We start from the raw sequence: 26,507 nt of genomic DNA, 5'->3' as shown, positions 1-26,507 counted from the left end.
CAAGGCTCTGGTATCTTTTGCCCGTCATTTTCAAATAAAGGCACCAATACTATACCGCTGTTCGAAAGTCATAAATCGATTGAGAGAAAACTAATCCGGGTTACAAACTAAAAATTAGGTAAACACATCAACCATAAGAGGACAACAACGAATCAGAAGAAACACTGAAATGCATCAAAAAACCAAAAACCACAATGCAGCACACACAGAAGTGTGGCGAGTTCTCTTAGATCGACTCTTTGTGTCTTCAGTTTTATGTTAGTCTTTGTTTGTGCTTCGTACCTCTGTTGTGTTACGTGAACAGTTGGATCTCATGTTATGTTTTACAAATGTTGAAGGTAAGGAAAGGATTGAGCACTCAAAAACATCAAATGATATAAAAACAGGAGATAATAACGAACTACAAAAATCAGTTGAACAAGGCTTAACTCATCATATGGATAAAAATAGAAATATATATAACAAAAACACAGAATGAACGTGGCCGGGTACTTGTATATCATAACAACCAAAGACACTTAGTACAGAACTTAGAGTACTCGCAGTTACTGACAGCTAGTTCAAAAACCACAAAGACTAATAAAAAAAACATGCATCTAAGAATAAATCATCAATCAGTACACATCCAACATCCAATGTATTGTTACGGTTTTGTAATTCTAAATTAATCATTTTGATAATTTCTTTTGAGGGTGACGTTCTTTTTATTGTGTAATGAAATGCAAATACTATTATAGATGGAAAGGCAAATGATACGGGAAATGGGGACAAATCTAAAGACTATATATTTTTATAATTGTATGATGTATGTGACAAGTGTAGAATTTACTATTTTATTGTACGAGTTGTACATTTAACTTACAGTAAAGTTAAACTAACGTGATTCTCTGGTTTCTTGTTATAGTTATACCGGTATCAACGATCATAAGTCTCTCAGACATGTAGCTTTTATCCCTTTTTATTAACGGGTCACTTCAACCCTGGGGGCCGACATTGTTTATTTACAAAGTTCTTATAAAAGTCCCCGTATGTTTAAAGTGCAGTTTGTGTCGTGACGTCATTTGACGTTAGAAACGTCAAAAGTGTGTCCAAATCGTGTCCAAAGTGTGTCGTGCACTATAAATTCATGCGCGACATTCTCTCTTATTCAGTCTTGTTCCTCCTGGGCAGCCATATTGTTCAATTATAAACAAACTAGCAGAAATAGAGAAATTATATATCCAGTTATTTCGTTAAGGTTAGGTGCTAATAATTTAGGATTTTGAGGATTATTATTAATATTTATTCTAGATCTTTTTATTACAAAGGCTTATTAGGATCACGCTAGCTAAATAAGAAAGTTCATAGTGAATATTTATACAGTACCGCCGATTGCGGAACACCGCGGAAACCGTCATTTTTAACTATAAACTGTTAATTTCTTCTATGAATATTCCAAAAAATATATTAACTAAAGTCTTCAATTTATGCTGAAATGTGTAAGGATCTGTAAGGATTGTATGCTTTGATTATTTATTAAGTACTTTTGGTTATTACCAGTCCACTTGCCCATTTTGAACAAGAGCTACTCCAGCCCCACCCCCTCCCTTTTGTAACTATCACAGGTACCAGAGAAGTAACCAGTTGTTATTGACTATATATTTCGTTCCTGTGTAAAGTTGTAGCTATAACAGAGTTTTGTTATAATATAGTTATTTATTAAACTTATTGATTATATAAATCATATAAATATGTAATGCTGAATGACTCGTCAGTCTAACTTATCAAATTACACATATTAAGTTCGAGATACAACTTTGTATTTATTGAAACGCCAAACCGCCATTTATACAGCTAGTTAGGCTACCCATCCCAACCCCTTTTTGCTATCGTTACCTATACAAACAAGACCACGGCGGCAGTTGAGCTGAATATTAATCGATTAGTGAGACAACAGTTTACCAGCAGTCCAATAGTATATATTGACCTCCGCATAGCAATCACAGTATCTGATAAATCAGGCAACAGACAATAAAGAAACGCTACCAACCCTCGACCCGCTGCAGTATTTAGTGTAAAGACGTCATAAACAGTCAACGAAAAGCGAGCTTATGCAATCCAAGATACAGGTATCGACATATTGTAGATCCATTGATGCGTATATGTATATGTCGTGTACATGTTGCGATTTTGTACAGGTTATAACATGTACAAAAATATTGTACATGTTATAACATGTACAAAAGTACCCCATACATGTTATAACATGTACAAAATATTGCTTAAAAAGGGTGTTAACTTGTACAAAAATTAAAATAAATATAAAGGAAATAAAATAGACATCAAAATTTATTTATGAATAAAGAACAACAATCAATAGGCCAGAACGTCTTTTTTCTTTACAGGAAAATGATCACAGAGTTTCAGAAATATATTCTTCATGACTTATGTTGGCATAATGTGTTTTCATGTAATTGTATGTTTTATGCAGTCCGTCATGGCTTACATCAGTGCGACACTTAAATCATACATTTCTTTTCTCTTTTATTTACTTTAAGCATACATTATCTTTGAAATTCCTAGATGACAATACACTAGATACTAGTAACTAAATCTATCTGAAATTTTTAAGAACAATTCCTTAACATTTTGAGTAATACTCCTCGTTTTATAGCATGCAAAAACTAAACTATTTTTGCATTATACAAGTTATAAGGGACGACATCAAAAGATAGATGTAGGATAAAAAACTTAAATCGAATAGTTTGGGGTGGGGGATCAACATTGCTGCAAGTTTTGTTAATCTAAAATCGATTTTACATATATTCATATAGGTAAATCAATATTTCCCAAATTAAGTTAAGAAGGGGGTAGGGGGGTCAGCGAAAAAACTATGTGAATTAAGTTTTTTATCCTACATTGAACTTTTGATGTCGTCCCTAAATGTACAATATTTTTGTACATGTTATAACCTGTACAATATCGCAACTTGTACACGACATATAACAAGAACATTTAATTTACTGATAAGAAAATCAATATTAATATCAATAAAAACAATATTCAATGATCTAATTACAGTGTTGAATTGGTAACCTTTTAGAATAAGTTTATTTAAAGGATCGATAATTTTACCAGGATTGTTTCTGAATTTCCGAGCACGGTAAACAACATCTCCGATGTGCTATCCCGGTTGAAATAAGTTTTCTACAGACACAACCAAAGTTCAAAACCAAATTTTTAGATCTATGGAAGAATTTAGTCAAAGTTTTAAGTAATTTGTGGCAACGAAATCTTCGGGTTAACAATTTACCAGTTATACATACATTACGTTCGTTAAAATAAAAAACGTCACAACAGACACATGCATAGCGAACGAGTTGGGAAATGTTAACACCTTTAGATGATGCCAAAGGCACATTACCATACAAAAAGGGAAAATTAACAATAGGAAACGAAAAATCGTCCCTTTGTCATAAATTTTAGTGTGGAGCTCCCTACATTTTTCAGTTCCTTTCACAAATGAAGAGTTTATATTCCAGCGGCTGTCTTTGGTTAATTCTGTCATTAATTTTTCGTTTATTATTTTGTCATAAGTACGTTGTTTTTTTCTCGTTTATTTTAAGTTGGGGTTTTTATAGCTAACTATACGATATTGTGTTTGCTCATATTTTTAGTCGTACTATGACATATAGCTGTTTACATTCTCTGAACGGAACTTTCAGGTGAATAGTTGTCTGAATGGCAATCATAAAAACATTAACTTTTCTTATTGTAGCTGATCTTTAATTAGTCGTTCTGAAAGATTTGAGAACAATTAAAAACATTGCTAATGTGTTTTAGTTTGGTATCTATATGTGCTTATTTACTCACAATCAACTCCGGTATCACAATTAGATGATTCATTAGAGTCCCCAACACATGCACTTAGAGATGTAGTATCACACACTCTTGATCTATATTGAGTTCAAGATCCACAGGGAACAGAGCATGTCCAAAGTGTCCAAACTCCACTTTCAGCTGAAGAGACAAATTGAAATCACAATTGCCTTACTAAAGTTAAAGAAAATAACAGAGGCACCGTATATTAAGGTTACAAAAGCATTCGTTTTTTTTTATCTAAACGATTTATAGTAAATGAGGTAAGTTAACGAGTCTGACACTAAATAAAAACATCTGTATGCAATATCTTGGTCAAAATCGAGCTGCTTCTATAATTATTAATACCCTTTCAATTTATTGTCTTTTTGTTTATAATTTCTTTTTTTTTTACGAAGAGTGCACAGGCGGTTGACAATTTTTGCTAAATGATAAAAAAAAACCCATACCTTTCAAAATATCTACAGGGGTCTATTTTTTCAACTGGAAATTATCAGGCTTATTTTGATGAATATTGGACAAATGGTTTAAAAAGTAAAATAACAAAATTACCGAACTCCGAGGAAAATTCTATATGGAAAGTCCATATTAAGCAAACAGCCAAATCAAAAGCTCAAACACATAAAACGAATGGACACGAAAATCAAAGTTTTCCCCGTTTTGAGTTGCTGCTGTGACATTGACATTTTGGACAGTGGTTCAAAAGATAATATCCATAATCAATCTTTTTTCTAAAGTTTAAGTTTACAAAGAGCTGCTACGATCTTCACCTTTGACAGATTCATCACAAAACTGTAAGATGCGTTCTTCACTGTACGGAAAAGTTATTGGTTCATAGTTAACGTCCGGATACCAAATATTTGCCCACATTTTAATTCCTCCATAGATGGTGTGCCCTTAATTTGTGCCCTAGTGACCCAACAATCAAAGATGCAAAAGATAATGTTCCAAAATATTCATAAATATCATGATTTATCGTCACCAGGATTTAAGATTACCATTATTTTCGCTTGAAGCATAAGTAATTACTTGATATAAACATATCACAGCTCAGTATCAATGATAGATCGCCTCTATGAAACAATTATTCCCCTTTTCCACAGGTAACAATTAAAAGATTAATTTTCAACAAAACTTATGACAACACTATACCAGTCATTTCAAAAAAATGTACATTTTTCGGTTTTTGTCTATTGTCTGTTTTATTTGTAAATTTGACATATTTTTTGTGTGATTGTTGAAGTCGATGTTGCGTGACCATCAATATTCATGCCTCTGATTGTTGATCTGCTGAAGCATTCATTTTCATGTAATTCTTTGTATTCTGAAAATGTTAAAGATTGCAGGCTTGTTCGAATTAATATTTGTTGTCTAAGAAAAATCAAAAAATTTACCTAGTCTAAAACTGGAAAGCAGTAAAACAGAAATTGCGAGCATGCTCATACTTTTAGATTATTTCTTCGAAATCCAACTGTCTGTGCTTTGTCTGTGTTTATACTGAAAAGAATAATTTTAAAGAACATATGTATAGGCGGTAGATACTTTGGATTTAATGAGAGAAAAGGACATATTCTGTGAATAAATGACCACTCAGTAATACCCCATACAAAATCATTTCATTTGCAAAAGATGAGATTTTGACAAATCATAAGTCCTTCATGGCTTCAATGAACATTACATTGAACAGGAAACCTGAGGTTTTATTGTGCTTTTTATTGGATACCTAAAAGCTAAACAAAATTCCGTACAAACGATGGTCATTGCCGGCTCATCTGCATTTTTTACAAAAGAAATTGTCCACTAGATTAGCCGCAGCGCAAAATTGTTTACTCACATAGTATGGATTCTAGATAACTTGATAATTTGAAATCTAATCTTTCTCTGGAATTAGTTCTATCATATATCTATCTTAATTGAATTATGTGTTGTATAGTGTTTAAGATCATATAACAAAGTTGACTGTTGTACTCCAATTTATGACGTTTTTATTATTTATCTTTATATATATATATATAAGAAGATGTGGGGTTTTTTTGCTCGCACTTTGTTCATTTACATGTTTAGGAGTTAATTATGACGTCCATTTTCACTGAACTAGTACACATTTTTGTTGAGGGGCAATACGAATTATATGCGACTGTCATACAAATGAGAGGTTTAACTAGCTATAAAACCAGGTAAAATTAATCATTTTCTACATGAGGAAAAAATAAAGGCAGTAGTAGTATACCGCTGTTCGAAATTCATAAATCGAGTGAGAAAAAAAAATCCGGGTTACAAACTAAAACTGAGGGAAACGCATCAAATAAGAGGAGAAGTACGACACAACAGAAACACAACATTAAAATGTAACACACACAGAAACGAACAATAATATAACAATGGCAATTTTCCTGACTTGGTACAGGACATTTTAAGAAAAAAAATGGTGGCTTGAACCTGGTTTTGTGGCATGCCAAAACTCCCGCTTTTATGGCAATGTTTAATATAGACTTAAAATGACAACATTACATGACAAGACTACAATACAAATAAATGGGAGAACATATAGGACAGAGAAACACACGAATAATAGCTAACAAAAGGTACTAGGTTTAAAATAAAATACGCCAGACGCACGTTTCGTCAACACAAGATTAACCAGTGACGCTCAGATGAAAAAGTGCAAAAGCCAAAACAAGTACAAAGTTAAAGAGCAGTAAAAACCAAAAGTTCCCAAAAGTTGTGTCCAATGTGGCTAGGGTTTTCTGCCTGAACATTCTTATTATTTAGAATAATTCATACTTTTGCAAACAGTAAATTTTATAAAATGACTATACAATAGATATTCATGATAAACCGAAGTGGTGACTAACTACAGAATAAAACGGATATATTACATAAAACAACATAAACCAGCACATAAAAATACACAGCCGAGTTAGCCAAAGCCATCACCACACTTAGTGATATCAAATTCGAATTTCTAAAAAAAAATTAAAAAAAAAGATAGAATAAAGATAGAATTCAAGATAAGATTTGTAATACTAATATAACATTTATTAATAACAATGAAAATTACAATACTAATTAATATCAAATTGTTGTAGTAATTAGATAATAAATTGTATTATCTAGCTATGTCGGTGTTTCTTCTGAATCAATCTGTAAACCAAATATATTGTATAAATTTCGTTCACCCATACTAAAATCTAATAAATGAACTGGGTGATTAATTATCTTTACCATAACACACAAATATAACAGAAAAAAATAAAAGTTACAACTACAAACATTAAGACATTCGACAAAATTCGATGAGAATAACAAATATAACATCAAAACTAAATACATGAATTTGGGATAGAAAAGTACCGTGACACGTCTTATTGCAATGCGAATTCACACTCAGCAAAACAGTCACAATCGGGAATAAGTCACGTTCATTAATTAAAAGATCAGACGACATAATGACAAACAACAATCTAGCACGTGCTAAAAATGTCCTTAGTTAGTTTTGACAAAGAGCTATCGTATAAATCAACCAATTCGTGATGGTGTCCGTAAAATTTACGGAGTGTCATTTTTAATCTGTCTTCCTCATAACTTTGTCGAAGCAGTTTCTGAATATATGTATATGAAGTCCGTATAGTGTGGACATACACGCAAATAACGAATCAATGGAGATATGTAAACACCATACGAAGGGGCAGAGGGTATGTTACTGCTGAGAAAAGGGAAATTGATAATTGGGAAGTTGATATCGTCCCGTTCATCATAGATTTTGGTGTAAAGTCGTCCATCTGTGTCAATATTGAGGAAAATATCAAGGTATAAATAAAGGCAACAGTAGTATACTGCTGTTCAAAATTCATAAATTGATAGTGAAAAAAACGAATCCGGGTTACTAACTCAACCTGAGGGAAACGTATCAAATATAAAAGAACTACGACACAACAGAGACGCAACACCGAAATGTAAAACACACATAAACGAACTATAATGTAACAATGGCCATTTTCCTGACTTGGTACAGGGCATTTTATGAAAAAATGGTGGGTTGGACCAGGTTTTGTGGCATGCCAAAACCTCCCGCTTTAATGGCAGTGTTAATACTAACATTAAAATGACAACATTACACGACAAGACTACAATAAATAAATGGGAGAAAATATAGGACAGAGAAACAAACGAATAATAGCCATCAAAAGGAAACAGGTTAATAAATAATTTTATACGCCAGACGCGCGCTACATCCACACAAAACTATGCTCAGATGAAAAAAGTTTGAAAGCCATAGCAACTACAAAGTTGAAGATCGCCGAGGACCAAAAGTTCCAAAAAGTTGAGAGGCCAGAATTATCCGCCAGGGACAAATAAAGCAGTTATTCTAGTACCAGTAGTATCCTTAATTTTAAGTTCACTGGGATATGAGATGTAAGTATTGGCTGAAATATGGGTTATTTAATGATATGACATCATCAATACATCGGAAAGTAAAATTAAAGAATTTTGGCAAGGTGCTTTATCTATTTATTTTTTAGATGGGGTGCACAATTCGTACCCATTGGAATACCGACTGTCTATTGAAATATAAATCCTCCAAACTCAACAAATATATAACCGATCTAAAAGTCCAGCATTTTGATATCATCATCTTCAGTATATCTTCTGGTAGATTCAATGTGGTTCTTATGAATTATTGTAAACCAACAGCATTCATCAGTAACTTGAAGTTCTTTTCCAGTTAATGGGATGGGGAATTCTATATTTTTGGTCCTTTGGCTTACAACTCTCTTAGTTGTTCATTGGTAGCGATGCCAAGGTCACCAGTAATAACATAACCAGCTGGACTATAATTGTATTGTGACGATGCACATGAGCAATCCGGAGGCTTGGATTTCATATCTTTGAGGTTAAAAGCCTCTAAAACCCTCTTGTGGTTGAAAATCTTTGATGCAATAGACTTGGTGTAAGTATAAGAAATAACAGGTGACATCGGAAATGAAGTTTGTTTTGTGACACCTGTCCAGATATTCTGCACCTTCATTTAATGGAGTACAGTTTGAAAATTTATCTATAGTTTGATCAGTCAAATTACTCGTCTTAGATACCAGGATTAACATTATGTATGCCAGACGCGCATTCTCGTCAATGACACTCCGATCAAATGCTTTAAAAAGACCAAATAAAAAATGTAAAAGAGCATTGCGGATTCGCAAAAGACAGCTAAAGTCATCTTATTTCCTGGGGTAAAAAATCCTTAATATTTCGGACTCATCATATATATCAGGATTACAAACTTTTACGCCAGATGCGAGTTTTGTCTACAAACGAATAATTAGTGACGCTTAAAACCAAAAAGTTAAAAAGCCCTAATAAATACGAAGTTGAAATGTATTAAGTTATTGGCAGCAGTGGTATATATCATCGTATGCATGCATGTACCGATATATATTTTTCCGTTATTCGGAGCACCCTTCGGAAGCTGCAACTTTAATAAATATCTTTCAGGTATACCATTTGTAACCTAGCAAATTTAACAACAAACGTGTTGAAGGATCTTAATATTAGATTTCAGAACTGCATTGCACTTCTGTAAGTTCAACATTCACATATAATCCGCATGAACAACTGACCGTGGCCAACTATCAACAAGACGTATGGCCTAAATGTGTAAATCAACAGGCATTAATACTATAAGCTACGATTCATATAATTGTTTTATCATCCACATGAGTTCTGTGCCAGACAATGGTTAAAATGTTCCAGAGAAGAAGTGTAAGTACTCCTTACAAATATTATATTTCCAAAAAGATAAAAGCTGTGAGGGCAGTGAAATAAAAATTAAAGAACCGGACCTTTTAACCCAAATACTACAATGGACTTATTTTGACTAGTATGGTAGATTGGAAATAATAACAATAACATAAAAAGTAAAATCACCAAAAATACTGAGGAAAATTTAAAACGAAAGTCCTTAATCAAATGTCAAAATCAAAAGCTCAAACACATTAAACGAATGGATAAAAACTGTCATATACCTGACTTGGTACAGGCATTTTTTTATGTAGAAAAGGTGGATTGAACCTGGTTTCAATGTTAGCTAAACTTCCACTAATATGACAGTTGCATCAAATTAAACGATGCCAATCTTAACATTGAGTCGAAGGCAGACATACAACAAGAAACAGACAAAAAATACTACAAAGAAAAGAAGAAACACGAACCCCAATGTAATTAATGGATTGTCTTTATAGGATAATTAGTTCTACTCCATAAATGACACGCTTCGTTGATGCTAATCGAGAATCCGATAGCAAATTTCATTCGATGAGGTTATCAACAGTAAAAGGTGGACGGTATTACGACTACGACAAGTGAAAAAATAATTGAAATAATCTTCCTCACATTGTTGCGATAAAAATCAAATAGTCAGAATAAAGTCAAAGAGATATAAAAAAAAAAAAAAAAACTCATGGGAAAACTGAAAAATGACGAAAAGTCACAACAGTTTCTGAAACAATTCAAAGGCAACTCAACACTTCGCAACTGGAATCCAAATGAGTTGTGATCTCAAGTGCTCCGGAATGGTCAGAAGATCAGGCATAACATATGTCCACCTAATCGAGTTTGTTTAGGGATAGGACACCATACATATAACGGCATGTGAATTTAAACAATAACTGCATTTATTGTATAGCAATATAATATTTCCCACAGAACGTAACCAAAAGTTAGCGTGCAATAAATTCTAATATTGCACTAGTGCAATAAATCTTCAAAATTCATGACGTCATCAACGTTTAAATCTTAGTTTAAACCAATTTTTTACTTTCAAATATTATATTGCTATACAATAAAAGGGTTATTGCATGAATATTGGGGAATATTGTCCCTCGTAGAACATATATTGCACTCGCAAGCTCGTGCAATATAAAATTCTACTCGGGACATAATTCCCCAATATTCATGCAATAACCCTATATTATTTTTTTCGGAATTTCATGTATTAACTCTGCCTCATATGGATAAAGGAACAAATCGGAAAGAAGAAAATTACAAAATTAGTTCCCATTGGAATGTCGATTTTCTCTGATAAATACGGCCTCTAAACGTAACAAATACTTTCCAATGAAAATTAAGATCCTTGGTTACGTAATCATTTAGAGAATTTAAAAAAAAACGTTTTTTTCTTCTTACAAAGTATGATTAATCCCTTCGTAGTTCAACATGTGTGTTTTTATTTTGACCATAGATTTAATGAAACATTGTTTGAATACTTCTTATTTCTTATCTAATCACATTTGTGGTATAAATTGTACTGCACCCGATGCGCATTTCAGTCTTTTCAGTGAAACACAAGACCAAAACATTTGAAAATCCAAAGATTATTAGAAACTTGGAAGGGAGTGTTCACCGTAACACAAAAGTTTATTTTTGATTTCTGATATAACTGATATTAAGAATTATTTAGAAGTGATTTGTAAACCCTGAAAAACAAGTTTTCATAATGACCATTACAGCGAGCCTCAAAGCAGAGAATTATTAAACGAAGCTTTTGACATTTTGTTAGATGGGATTTATATTTTATTTTTTTGAAAAACTTAAGATTTTGAGAATCAATGTTTGAATTGGTTTTTTTCTTTTTTGTATGTAGAAACATAATAAAAATACCGAACTCCAAGGGAAATTCAAAACGGAAATTCCCCTTACAAATGGCAAAATCTCAAAAGTTCATCTACACATCAAAACGAATAGAAAATAACTAATATCCCTGACTTGGTACGGGCAATTTCGTATGTATTGCTGGTTAACAGTTATGAAATAGTTTTTCCATTTTTCCGCAATTTAACAATAAAAACAATACAAAACACAAACTTGCAAAGGTTGTGTTCGCACGTAAAACGGGTTCAACTCCATGAAATTTAGTGACTGTACAAATTCAGACTTTCAACAATATTTGTCATTAGTCGTCCTATTAAAAAAATCAAAATTGTTTTCAACTGCTTGAAAATTGATTACTGAATTCTAAACTATTTTCTATCATTTAATATTTAAAAAAAACTTCCAAATCAAGACAAATGTTCAGTGCAAATGTTATATTCTATGATTTTAGATTAACACATCTTCAAACGACAAAAATAGTTTAATTTGAATTGCTATTTTCTATCATTTAAGACTAAAAATCTACAAAACCCCGAAAAATGGTTCACTGTGAAATGATAATATCTGTCATTTTAGAATAAAAAAAAACAAAAAAAAAAAAACAGAAAAATTGTTCAGTGCGAAATTTTCTTTTCTATCATTTTAGACTTAAAAACTTCCAAAAGCAGAAAAATAGTTCAGTACGAAATATTTTTCATTCAAACTTCAATAATTACGCTGTATTTGAATATTGTCAATCCGTAATAAATTAAGTCTATTATAAAGTATTGTAGAATTACCACTGCATCTTTCTTGTAATATGTGTGTTAAAGTCATATGAAACGAGTGAGTGTTGAAAAATAATGTTTATCCAATTCTTGAACCAATGCATGTATAAATCATAAAATGTGCACGATTTTATAATTTTTTTCGCAAATATATCATATAATCGTCAATTTTTTTTTCTCTCTGTTTGTTATGATTTAACAAATATGGCTGCTCATTAAATGCCGTGTTTTAAAGCCGAGTGTTACCGATTGTCACCTTATAGTAAACAAATCACAAAAAGCATGGGTATTGAGCACGTGTTTAACATGTATAATCAGATATTTGTTTATTTCAATGACAGATCCATGCGTATTGCGATCACCGGATTTTTACGAGGAGGGTTACGCTCGGGTCACTATGCATACGGAAAATATGTCGGCGAATTGCTTCCTGGAAGCAAGCAATTAAAAATAAGTAAACTTCTTCTAAATGTGGACAAATTAAAGAATTTTCCTCAGAAAAAAGTATATGTACATAAGTTGTATAATGAAAACTATCCATTTAGTTATAAAAAACATATGCATATGTTTTTTTTTAATTTGAGGTTTCTTATGACTTTAAAATGATGTTAATTTATAAACACTTAGAGAATATAAGTAAAAGAGGCTTTTGTTTTCTATCTTACCTTTTAGACGTTTTAAGTCAATTTTCGACAAAATATTTTCCTGTGAATATGTTAATAACCGTACTTTAATTAGTATATGAGACAATTAAATAACAACATTTTGTCTTTTTGAATTAGATTACATGTCACATATATTAGCCACCTAGTTCATGTATTTGATATTTGGACATTATTATTCATTATCTGTATACGTAGTTAGATCTAATTATATTTCAATTAATACATTTTAATATGAATATATAGTATTTGTATTTTTAATTTCCCGTGCCTATTGATTGTGATAACGACATTTTCACGTTATTTTTCAATTTTTATAGGAACGTGTCTTTTTGCAAACCCGTCTAGATGTCTTTTTGTGGTTTGTGACGAAGGGTTCACGTATTATTGACGTCAAATACACCTTATCAAATTCGTATAAACTTAAAACTACAATACGTTTACAGCTACAAATACTACACATGCTCCATAGTTTATTAATGCAGATATTTTACATGTTCAAACTTTATACACTTCATACATGCATCTTGGAGTTTGACTCGTCGATAGCCAATCTATTTATCATATACTTACGTGTACAAGTTGAATATTGTTCATATTAAACTATCTACAAGGATATGGACAGGATATGGATTTCACACCCCTTTGCAATGGTTTTTGACGGATAATATATGCCTTTTTCGCATCGATATCAATAAAATGGAATTGGATGCGACTGTCGTATAAGTGAAAGGTTTGGCTGGCAGTGAAACTAGGTTCAATCCACCATTTTCTACACAAGAAAATGCCTGTACCATGTAAGGAATATGACAGTTGTTATCCATTCGTTTGATGTGTTTGGTCATTTGATTTTGCCATTTGATAAGGGACTTTCCATTTTTGAATTTTCGGAGATCAGTATTTTTGTAATTTTACTTTTCACCATTTACACAGTTGGTTGGTTATGTGTGTGCATGTAATATTTATCATGCTAAATGCGGCTGTTTTTGTTAACATCTTGGATGGATAATTTTACTAGTCTTTAAATGTTAAACTCAACTTCTATGGATTTTCAATATCATTTACCAGTTCTATCATATTCAGGAGAGAAATTTGTACAATAATAGCCGATTTTGTTCAGTGAGTCACATGTCATTATGGTTAAATCAGAAAGAGATTTCTTATCATACTAAACTCGACTGTGAATAAAAATCTTTTACAGCCTAGCGGCCTACAGAAGATTTCTACAAATACACTAAATTCTTATTAAATTGGATGTGGCTGCAATTATACACCTGAAGAAGGTGAACCCATTTGTATGTGTATTTTATATAATTATCAATTCTCTTTGGGCTTTTGATAAAATTATATGTGAATTAAGGGAAGCTGTTAATTAGGACTGAAATTTGTTTGTATACGGTTTTACAATGTTGAATATTGTTACGCTTCATAACTTATAAAACTGATAAAAATAAAAGAGTACCGTCATCAACAGCATGGTCATTTTCGAATTATGTGGAAATAACAATTTCATGCATGCAAAAACAAATTTTGTCATCATATACCTAAAATGTTAAAGAAAGTTACATTGATTCAATTGTTCAGCGAAACATATATCGTGTCATATGAAAATCACGTATTCATATCAGTAACAATAGCTGCAGTACCTGTTTCTACGATTTCATTGAATATACTGAGATTTTCACTTTCATCTTTCAACGCATCCACATTAGCGACGCTAGAATGTTCGTCTTCTGTTGCGTTTGTATTGTCAGCAGCACTATCGGACAACTGATTGACAATGTTTAAATCAAGACTCACTGTTTCATTAGATTCGTCCTTTTTCTCAATGGAAATATCACAATTGTCTTCATTGATAACTGTGATAGAAGCCTTTTTCTTTAATGGAGATATACTTTTTTCTTCATTTATATTTGGAGATTTGCCTTTTTCGTCAACGATATTAATAGAATTGCTCCTACTCTGTACGAGTGAATTTTGTTTATCTAAAGGTGGCGTCAAATCATTGTTTTCCGTCTTCATTTTCATTTCTTTCTTTCTTTTATCTGATTCTGCTTTTGCAATTATTTCTTTCCACTTTTCTTTAAGTGCATTCTTTTTTTGAAGCATTTGCGTTGCTTTCTCCTCTGCTGAAAGTGAATTCATTGGCTTTTTACCAAAGTGAAATAACTTCAATTGTACTCCAAAAGCATCTCCTTTTGTTCGTGATCCAGATGGCAAATTAGATTGCTCTTCAATATCAATGTTAGAGGAACGATTTGATATTTCACGCCATGCGTTCTGGGTAGTTTCCTGGGGAGGTTTACGAAATTTCCCTGTCCATACTGGTATCTGTACGACTTCATTTTTATATAAGTCCTTAAACTCTATACTCTTTCCTACAGGCTTAATTGTGGTGTTATCTATTTCAGATAGAATAGTAGCATCGTCGTCATCTGATACCAGTGTTGGCTCTCTGCTGAATAATACTGCCGTTTCAGTCCTTTCTGGTACTATAATATCGCCGTCTAGGAAAAACATGGTTATTACAAGCGTTGCAACGGAAAGTATTGTCATAAATGATATAGGCAGCAAAGAAATAATGATTGCTCTGTAGAACCAATCTGTATAAAAACAAAAATAATTTTAACAATGGCTGATATTCTTTTTAACTGATATGTCCTTCTTTTACTTCAAGATTAACATTATTTAATTAAGAGATGATACATGAATCAATTTTTTTCAACATTCTATATAAAAAAAGAAGATATTGTATGTGTGCCAATAACACAACTCTTAACCCAAGTCACAATATATAAAGAGTTACCATTATAGGTTAAAGTAAGGCCTTCAAAATGGAGAATCGGCTCACACCAAGCAGAAGGGACTGAAATGACTAGTGTAAAACAATTCAAACAGAAAAATCGATAGTCTAACCTTTATGCAAAACGAGAAACACATATGAAAAACCTAATTAAACGACAATCACTCAACAACAGGCTTCATTTTTTACTTAGAACAGTTTGATTAAAATGCAGCAGGTTTAAACGTTTTAACATGCGCCAACCTTTATCCTTTTTACCTGTGACAGAAGCGTAACATTTCATTTGAAAATTAGCTCAAGTTTTTACAAAAGCCACCTTTCACAATAAATTTTAAATCTTTCCAATGCCTTTTCTCTTTGAGATTGGTAAACCCAAACACACGTTTCTTGCCCCAGGCCAATAAAATATTCATTTAAAAACTATGCTGACTTTGTGTCTTATGAATGCTTAAAAACTATGCTGACTTTGCGTCTTATGAATGCTAAAAATTTAAATCGATAACATTCTTTTTTGTTTTATTGAAGGTTCGATATTACAACCGATAGTCTGTATTCCAAATGGTACGTTTATTGTTTTCCCTCTCGGTTCGACGTGGTCTTATACTAATATAAAGCCTGCTTAAAGACAGACCTACTGAGTGATAAAAACAAACAAAAAATACCCAAGCGTCATAGAGCAAAATCTTTAACGATATTTTGATCATCTGTATGTGAGTGATTACATCTAGTATGTCTCTTGTTATTTGAAGATGGATACTCTAGAGACCATGAGTCTATTTCAAATGTTTGGTTTTCTCCAGTGAACACCGACAGACGCATCAAAAATGGGAAATATCAGCAACGAATTAATTTTAAAACGTGTTTTCTAGTACAAACTTCTCGTTAGTTGCTTACAATCTGCGGATGCTTTACACCAATTTTAGTATAATGATATACCAGAGCATGTCGTGGTCACGGTAATGTGAAAATATTTGTTTACTCTACAGCCAGAAACTCCTCATGTTTATAAATAAGTGTTACTGAATATCACAAGTTTATTGAATTGTAAAATGTCTCCGCGTCTAACCTTCATTATCATATTAAATCAGAGAACATTTTCTGTTTAATTACTGTCTTTTAGTAGTAATTTATGAATCGTCCAGCAGAGAGTATGCCTGTTTTGCTTTTGTCTTTGTTGTGATATTTTCTAATTATTCCAAGAGATATTATTTTCAAAAATAAGGAGATCAGGTATGCAAGGCCAATGCTACCACTAGAGACAAAAAGATGATATGTTTACAACCTTCGGCCAGTGTATGGCATTCAGCAAAGAGCAAATCCCACATAGCTTAAAACGTTATAAAAGTAACTGTCATGTTATAATTTGCAACAATTCATCAGAGTAAACCAAATGCCTGATTCAAGCTAAAACTACACACAAAAGACAGCTCAGATTAGACAGTTTTGTTACTTTCTGGAAGTGATAATTCCGTTTCGTATATCAGAAAAGTATGCCTGTTGTGCTTCATCCTTTGTCGAAAAAAATTCTAATTCCACCTTCAAGATAAATACTTGTCATGTTACATATTCGTCGTTATTGCTGCTGATTCGTCCATTATGTTGTTTTGACTTTCACTACGTATGGTGTATATACATTTATTCATTATGTTCGAAAATTCATAAATTCGGGCTCAGATTTTCATGCTTAACTATCATCATATTTTCTAGTCTTATATTAACTATTTATGTGACATAAGTACCTGGAGGGATATATGGTATAGTTTCAGTATCCTCTGTCAATCTCAATATTAAGTAACTTGTACTTGACCCAAGGGCATCCTGACAGCATATAAAGATTCGATATGAGTCTATATCGTTGTATGCAAAAGCCGGCTCTTCAACAGTCCATATTGAATATACTACAAAACACAACAGTCATCTTGAATAACTTTTCTGACGAATATGTAAAATTTGGCTAGATTTTGCTATTTTTATATAAATTTAAGTGGAAATAAGATATATTCTATATGTTGTTTATCTATTAGCAACATTTGCAGTTCTCATTTACAAGATAAAGCAAAGAATGAAATTGTTTTAAAAATAAGGCACAGATTTTTTACTCAAAAGTTCTGCTTTCATCATTTGTACCTTATCAGCATACAGGAATTAACAATTCGTAGATAAAACATTTATTTTATTCAATAAATTTATATTTTTTCTGTTTGTCATCTAGTGACAGATGAGTCACTAAGGATGGTGAATCAATTAAGTTGGAAAAACAGGTTTGTCCAATTTGCAATAGTACTAAACTTAAATTTGAGAAGATAGTCTTGAAAAGTTTTAAAAAAAATTAGAAAATTGGAATCAAATGTTATTATACCATTAAAGACGTTAGCATATACAGTATGTTAAAAGTTAAAAGTTAGTTAAGAATTAAGCATGGAATTAAAAATGGACGTCACACTAAACTAAAAAAAATATAAATGAACTAATAATAAAAAAACATACAAGACAAAGATTAGTCGGTCCCGTTCTCCTAAGTAATGCTTAATCCTTAACTAACTTTAAACTTTTAACATACTGTACATGCTAACGTCTTTAATGTTATAATAACATTTGATTCCAATTCTTTATATACCATTAACCGTACCAATATTTCAGAATAGGTAGCTACCTCGTCTCGATGCAGTATGTTATTTCATGTGAATGCGGCGACGTCAAAACTTTGTTCAAGTTTAGGATAATGCCAAATAAAGGGGACAGTCCATTAATTGCAAGTTAATAATATTTGGTATGCAGCTTTATGAGCATCATTAGTTTAATATTGATGATGAAATTGAGAATGGTAATGGGAAATGATTCATAGAGACAACAATCCGACCAAAGGACAGAAACCAGACAAAGGCCACCGATGGATCTTCGTCACATCAAGAAAATCCCGAACCCCGAGGCGAGTTTAAACTGGTCCCTTAAAATGTATACTAATTCAGTGAAAATGGACGTCACACTAAACTAAAAAAAATTTAAATGAACTAAAAATAAAAAAAAAACATACAAGACAAAGATTATTCGGTCCCGTTCTCCTAAGTAATGCTTAATTCATAACTAACTTTAAACTTTTAACATACTGTACATGCTAACGTCTTTAATTAGGTCAACTTAAGTAGGTCAATATTTCGGTTTGTATAAGAAACCATACATCTCATCTCATCAATGACGAGATTGTGTCAATAAAAAAGATGTGACATGATTGCTAATGATTTCTTTTTTTACATTCTCATACCTCCAGCGTTCTCTATAAACTTAAAGTTATAAGTGACAGGTAATGTGTATGCTAAGGTACAACATATTTCATCATTCGTGGCATCTGTTACATTGATTGTGTATAGAAATATTGACGATGTCGTTGACTCGCTGATCTCGAGAATAGATGGCAAATTGTTAATAATAGGTGGCTACAATAAGAAAAATTATCATTATATTCTATCTTTATGTCATATTCATATTTTATATGATAAATATAGAAAAGACTGTTAACAAATAAGAAATGCAAAGCAAGGTCAATAATCTCAATAGCATGTGGATGGAAACTTAGATACTTGGAGAGTGGCATTATTCTATTATTCACAAAATCATTCTTTTTATAATACCACGCAAACTGTTAGAAAACAATTAATTAGAAATATAAAATCTTCCAATTCACAGCTATTTGAAAGAAGGCTGAATGGGTACATTCAAAGGGGAAATTTTAAAAACGTCATGACAAAAAAATCGAAAAGACAAACAAATCCTCAAACCACTAAATACAAAAACGAATAACGTTTAAAGGATATAATGTCAAGTGATAATGCAGAAACTCATCAAAGATACCAGACTTATAGTTCGGTTAGCCAGGTTTGCATTTTGTCTCCATAGATATCAGACTTACATTTGGTAAGCCAGGTTTGCATTCGTCTACATACATACCACATTTACATTTGGTAAGCCAGGTTTGCATTTCGTCTCCATGGATACCAGACTTACATTTGGTAAGCCAGGTTCGCATTTCGTCTCCATAGATACCAGACTTACATTAGGTAAGCCAGGTTTGCATTTCGTCTACATAAACTCTCCACTTTTCGAATTAAAAAAAATGAAGGTCCAATTTAAATACCAAGTTAAGGAAAATTTCAAACCGAATGATGAGCTAGACTCGTCATCATAAAGACTCGTCAGTGGCGCTCGAAACAAGTCAAATACGAAGCTAACGAGAATTGAAACCCAAATTTTTTTCTGTAAATTTACAGAAAATAAACGTATCAAAAATAGCTCCTGGCATCGACTGTTGCTAGACGTTTTGTGCTCGAGTGTATCATCATCTCAGTAGTTGTAATGGTAAAAATTCACCAAATTTACCAGCAGACGCACATTTCGTGTACAAAATACAGATCAGTGGATCGGATTAAAACAAACGAAAGCTCAATTCAAATACGAATAAACGAATTAATAAAAACAAAATATGTAAGGGCGTATATAAAGCAGACGTTGGAATAGTTCAACGTCTTTTTATCAGAAGTCAAACATTTTAATATAATCATATAGAGAATAAAGCAGCTACATGGTTATGACTATTGTCTGATATAATTCAAAGAATGTTACAAAAAAAATATATTCACTTAATTATTAAATTGCGTGTATACCATTATTTACAAAGTTTTTCAAAACGTAAAATAGATTAAAAAGAGTATCTACTTGTACTATAACTTAAATGTTGAATTACTTTTTCCAATGTGTATATGAATATCTGTATGTTATCAACATGTGTTAGGTGATTCTATATTTAGCTAGAAAGATACAGTTTTCTCTGTTATACTATATAATTTTTGAATTTTCAATTGTACTAAAAAATTCACAGAGTTCAGCTCTCAGAGTAGACAACTTTGCTTATTATACCTTTAGTTCTAAATTAAGTCGTGCAATTTACATATCTTGACTTACATCTAGAAATTGACAATGAGGGTCGGTTGAAAACAAAACTTCACGACAAAAGAGATGATTTCAGCTTTCCAATTGTGAACTTTCCATTTCTAAGTAGCAACATTCCAGCAGCACCTGCATACGGGGTATATATCTCCCAATTGATACGATATTCCCGTGCTTGCATTTCCTATCATGATTTTCTTGATAGAGGGTTACTGCTCACAAGGAAGCTATTAAACCAAGAGTTCCAAATGGTGAAGTTGAAATCATCCCTTCGTAAATTTTACGGACGCCATCACGAGTTGGTTGACCGTTATGGAATAACCGTTTCACAAATGATATCGGATATGTTCCTTACGTCGTAACTACCATCCCCTTCCCTATCATGAATGTGACCTACCGAATTAGACTATTTACCGGATTTGTAATCACATAAGCAACACGACGGGTGCCACATGTGGAGCAGGATCTGCTTACCCTTCCAGAGCACCTGAGATCACCCCTAGTTTTTGGTGGGGTTCGTATTGTTTATTCTTTATTTTTCTATGTTGTGTCATGTGTACTATTGTTTTTCTGTTTGTCTTTTTCATTTTTAGCAATGGCGTTGTCAGTTTGTTTTAAATTTATGAGTTTGACTGTCCCTTTGGTATCTTTCGTCCCTCTTTCCTTACGTCGTAACTACAATCCCCTTTCCTTTCATGAATGTGACCTACCGAATTAGACTATTTACCGGATTTGTAATTACATAAGCAACACGACGGGTGCCACATGTGGAGCAGGATCTGCGTACCCTTCCGGAGCACCTGAGATCACCCCTAGTTTTTGGTGGGGTTCGTGTTGTTTATTCTTTAGTTTTCTATGTTGTGTCATGTTTACTATTGTTTTTCTGTTTGTCATTTTCATTTTTAGCCATGGAGTTGTCAGTTTGTTTTAGATTTATGACTTTGACTGTCCCTTTGGTATCTTTCGTCCCTCTTTTACATAAATAAACAGGTACCATTAGTTTACATGTGCCGATGCATATGGCATTGATACGCTTATTTAAAAACTTACAGCGTTATAGGTAGAAACTGTGACAGTTGCTGAAGCTGTATGCTGACAAGAATCTGTCCCTTCCACTGTTATTATGTAAGGACCACCACTCCTAGGAACTGTCGAATTTAGGTTTAATGTAACTGCAATAAACAGTGAAAAACTATTAGTTTTTTTTTAGTTAGTTTTTGTTTTGCATTTCAGTGTTTCTGTTGTTTCGTTGTTTCCTTCGCTTTAAGTTAGTAACCCGGATTTGGTTTCCTTCAATCGATTTATGACTTTTGAACAGTGGTATACTGCCGTTGCTTTTATTGTAGCATGATAAGGATAATTTTTAAAGGGTGTATCAAGTTCTCTAAAACACCAAAAATAAAAAATCAATCAATCCAATAGTGAATGCACATGTAATATTATTATTCAAACACAAACAAATAGAGTTACTACATCTCATCAGATCATCAACGACAAATATGTTGCATTGTTGCCATTAAATAAGAACTCATATTCTATAAACTGAAATTTAAGTTTTGAAGATATAACCATGTTGATTTGTTGCGCTGTAGTAAAATATTTACCCTTTTCGTATTGAACTTCACTAATTACAAACAGTTCACTGTCTCCAGATAGGGTAAAGGTGATGTTATCGTTTAAATCAGTATCTTCAACTCTAAAGTATAATACTTTTGTTCCAATTGGTGTACTCTCTTCTATTTCTGTTTCGTTCTGAATGGTTATCAAAATAAGTTCTGTATCTACAAAATAAAGAATAATTTACAGGATGATGTGTCAGTGGCACCAACATATTATTTATTGTCTTCAGATTAAAATATCGATGGTCTTCACTGTTAATCTCTTGGATTTCATCTCTAGCAACATTGATTCGTATTTATCATACCAAATGCTAGAATCCCTTTTTTTCTCTAAAAGTCTTTTGGGTTTTTTTAAGATTGTATGTACCAGTATGAAATCATTAGGCACATTACGCATAAACCAGGCATCAGGGAACGACCATTTAATTTCAAAGGGGGAGTTGGGGTTGATGAGGGGATTATGACATTTTTTCTATTTTTTGAAAATTAATAATTCCCAATTTGATGAAAAAAGTTCTGGTCAGGCAGACGACAAAATAATATATTCTAAACCTCTGTTTTCTTCAAACCGTATAGTATGGAACGCCGTAACTGCCTTATGTTAAAAACTTTCATTAAATGGTGGTACTTTGACATTATACGATAGTTCTTTGACTTTATATGATGGTACTTTGACATTATACGATGGTACTTTGACATTATACGATGGTACTTTGACATTATATGATGGTACTTTGACATTATACGATGGTACTTTGACATTATGATGGTATTTTGTCAATTTCCAGTAGCTTGGGTGTTTTCTGCAATTTTGATTTAACATTTTTATATCATTTGGAGATGTTTATTATTAAAAGCAACTCAAATTATAATATATTGAAAAAAAATTAATTATTTTACAAAAGTCACAAAGAATGTATGATATTTTATTTCATTAACCTGCAGTTTGCTCTTGGAAGGCCGTATGACAATTTTTATTGTGAAATGTATTGAAAATATATTTAAAAGGGGGAGATTATCAAATAAGATATTTTACAGAGACGTCACTATAAGTAATATCTATTTGTAACTTATTGAGATAAAAGAACAATCACCCATATTTTTCTTTTTTTAAACCATTTTCTTAAAGTTAACTACTTAGATTTTTTTAAACTATGATTTTGCTTAAAAACAAATCGCAAAATACATATTTTTCTATATAGATAAATTCATTATTTATATATCATTTGAGTCTTTAGTAGACGAAACCCGCGTCTGGCGTTAATATAAAATTTTCATCCTGGTATCTATGATGAGTTCATTTGTTTAGTTTCTGTTAATTTGAAATTAAGTAGATAGGCCTCATAGTGTTAAATATTGAGAAAAAAATGATTGATAGCGTGTGTTGCACTCACAGGCGTCAACAGTTAAATAACTGTATTATCACTGATTTTTCGGTTCAAATGAATAAATTTACGCATTGTTTCTGCATCAGTTACACTTGTTTAACGCCTCGGTGACGCTTGGACATACATTCGCTAAACACAGCAATCAGGTCAGGATTTTGTATGAAATCTGCGCCTTATTCTATGTAATTAACAGTCGTTTCATTTCGTACAGGCAGTCATCTGTTTTACACATCCACATACAATGTTGTTTTTATATTTTCAAATTGGTTTACTTATAGGAAAAAGCTATTCATTAAGTGTTGATTTAAAAAGTTACTTGAATATGTTAAATTAACTTGTTCTTGCTCCTTTCAAAAAATGAATCTTTGACCGATAACATATTTTGTCAGTGTTAAATAATATTTAGTTAGTTGATAAAAAATATATTTAGCTTGAGATATCATATTTAAATACGTTTTGCACACTGTAAACTTGCATCTCAAGAATTTTACAGAAAATGACATGAATAACGAGATTTCTTACTATTTGTTGTTGACACTTTTATTGAGAAACCCTTGTTAGCTATTGTTTCTGCTGATGAAAAGTCAATAGAATCTCCTGCGTTAAATTTTGCACTTGGTAGGTGTAGTCTTTTGTTGTATTGTGGACAATCCGATCTACTTGTTGTAGTACAATCAGCATGACCAATCATATTAGGCCCATTTGTATACCTATCAAGTAAAGGATAAACATAAGAAGACTTTAATTTAATAGTAAAAAGAATTTTAAATTTGAATAAAGTGTATCGATATTATAAGTCAAATTACAAACAAACTAACATTTTTACTTAAAAAAAACTATCAAAATCGCATGAACTCCCGAATAAAAGAAACAATGAATTTCATTTAAAATGGAATATGCGATATATGTTTTAAAGATTTTCATTCCAATTGTCTCTATCAGGTAAGTAGAAAAGAATCACTTGATCTAAACGTTTATTGACTACGTACCATGCCAACATGTCACCTTCAACAATCGCTATTCTTTCTGAAGACGTCAAAGAGAAAGAAACTGTTGTGTTGGCATATTCCTCTGAAATAGAGAGTTTTTTATATACATGTTTACCTTTATTTGCCACTATTTACATTTTAAATAAAGACAACAGTAGTATACAACTTCTCGAAAGTCATAAATCGATTGAGAGAAAACAAATCCGGGTTACAAACTAAAACTGAGAAAAACATATCAAATATTAGAGAAAAACAACGTAACAACAGAAGTACTAAAGTGCATCAAAAATCAAACGACAATGCAACACACACAGAAACGAACTATAAGATAACAATTGTCATTTTCCTGAATTGGTACCGAACATTTTAAGAAAGAAAAGATTGTGGGTTGAACCTGGTTTTGTGGCCAGCAGAATCTCCCCTGTTCATGGCAATGTTAAATATAACACTTATAAAACATGTGAGAACAGATTATATTGGAAAATTTAGTATAAAGTTGATATCAATAAAAGTCATTTATTTATGTTTTATTTTAAATCAATTAAAGAAGAGTATCAAATAAATGTATATCATTGTTAATTCCAAGAACAGTCAGAAATGTCACAGAGAACCTAAATTTATGGAGCTTTACTTTTAAAGAAAAGACAATTCTTATTCACTTTTTTAATTTCAATACGTTTTCTTTAACTTGATTCGGTATTTTAACGCCAGCAATAAGACGGTTAATAGGAAAATAACGTGCGATAGAATGGTCAAATAAAGGCAACAGTAGTATACCGCTGTTCAAAACTCATAAATCCATGGACAAAAAACAAAATCGGGGTAACAAACTAAAACCGAGGGAAACGCATTAAATATAAGAGGAGAACAACGACATAACACTAAAATGTAACACACATAGACAAAATCCCACGAGAATAACAAATATAACATATATATATATAACATCAAAACCAAATACATGAATTTGGGATAGACAAGTACCGTGACACGTCTTATCGCAATGTGAATTTACACTCAAAAATAAGAGAAAACAAACGACACAACGTTATAATGTAATACACACACAAACGAACTATAATATAACAATGGCCATATTCCTGACTTGGTACAGGGCATTTTTAAAGGAAAAAATGGTGGGTTGAACATGGTTTTGTGGCATGCCAAACCTCGCACTTTTATGACCATGTGAAATATAACATCAAAATGACAACACAGGACTACAATATAAATAAATTGGAGAACACAATTGACAAAGAATCACACGAACAACAGCCAACAAAAGGCAACAAGTTCAAAATTTTAATACGCCAGAAGTGTATTTTGTCCACACAAGACCTACGTGTGACGCCCAGATACAAAAGTTTTAAAGCCAAAACGAGTACAAAGTTGAACAGCATCGAGGACCAAAAGATCAAAAAGGTTGTGCCAAAAACGGCAAGGGTTTTCTGTTAGTTACCAGAAAATCCCTATAATTTAGAATAATTTATACTTTTGCAAACAGTAAATGTTATAAAATGAATATTCAAAAGATGTACATGATAAAACTGAAGTATTAACTAATTAAAGGAAACAACTGAAATACATTTACATAACCAGACATTTGAAACACAAAAGTAGACACATCCGAATAAGTTTAAACCTCTACGCAAAGTGACGTCCTATTTGAAACTGAAAAATGACGAAAAAATGACGTCATTTGAATTTGTAAAACAGATCATCAAAAAATGAAAAATGACGTCACATAAGAATGAATAAGATAGAATTAGGATTGATTTAAGATTATATATTTGAACTAAATACTGATATTGCATTTAATAACAAAGCACATTT

The 26,507-nt window shown here is 32.0% G+C and overlaps 1 protein-coding gene and 1 long non-coding RNA gene across 5 annotated transcripts in view; both read right to left on the bottom strand.

Moving 5' to 3' along the window:
- LOC143045712 (uncharacterized) overlaps window positions 1–26,507 on the bottom strand; it is a 155,809-nt gene that overhangs the window by 83,047 nt on the left and 46,255 nt on the right. The gene's annotated exons all lie outside the window — the stretch shown is intronic.
- The window catches only part of LOC143045700 (uncharacterized), a 53,523-nt gene continuing 41,409 nt past the window's right edge, over window positions 14,394–26,507 (bottom strand). For all 4 annotated transcript variants that reach the window (XM_076218407.1, XM_076218410.1, XM_076218409.1 and 1 more), the window contains 7 exons: window positions 24,675–24,756; window positions 24,208–24,395; window positions 22,283–22,459; window positions 21,729–21,850; window positions 19,000–19,171; window positions 17,477–17,635; window positions 14,394–15,537 (listed from right to left, as the gene is read on the bottom strand). In XM_076218407.1, the coding sequence (XP_076074522.1) occupies window positions 14,546–15,537; window positions 17,477–17,635; window positions 19,000–19,171; window positions 21,729–21,850; window positions 22,283–22,459; window positions 24,208–24,395; window positions 24,675–24,756 (1,892 nt within the window). In that variant the 3' untranslated portion in view covers window positions 14,394–14,545. The remainder of the gene's footprint in view (window positions 15,538–17,476; window positions 17,636–18,999; window positions 19,172–21,728; window positions 21,851–22,282; window positions 22,460–24,207; window positions 24,396–24,674; window positions 24,757–26,507) is intronic.

The sequence above is a fragment of the Mytilus galloprovincialis genome, chromosome 9 (assembly GCF_965363235.1).
Source record: "Mytilus galloprovincialis chromosome 9, xbMytGall1.hap1.1, whole genome shotgun sequence".
NCBI classification, from domain to species: Eukaryota; Metazoa; Mollusca; class Bivalvia; order Mytilida; family Mytilidae; genus Mytilus; species Mytilus galloprovincialis.
This window is presented reverse-complemented; position numbering and strand designations above follow the sequence as displayed.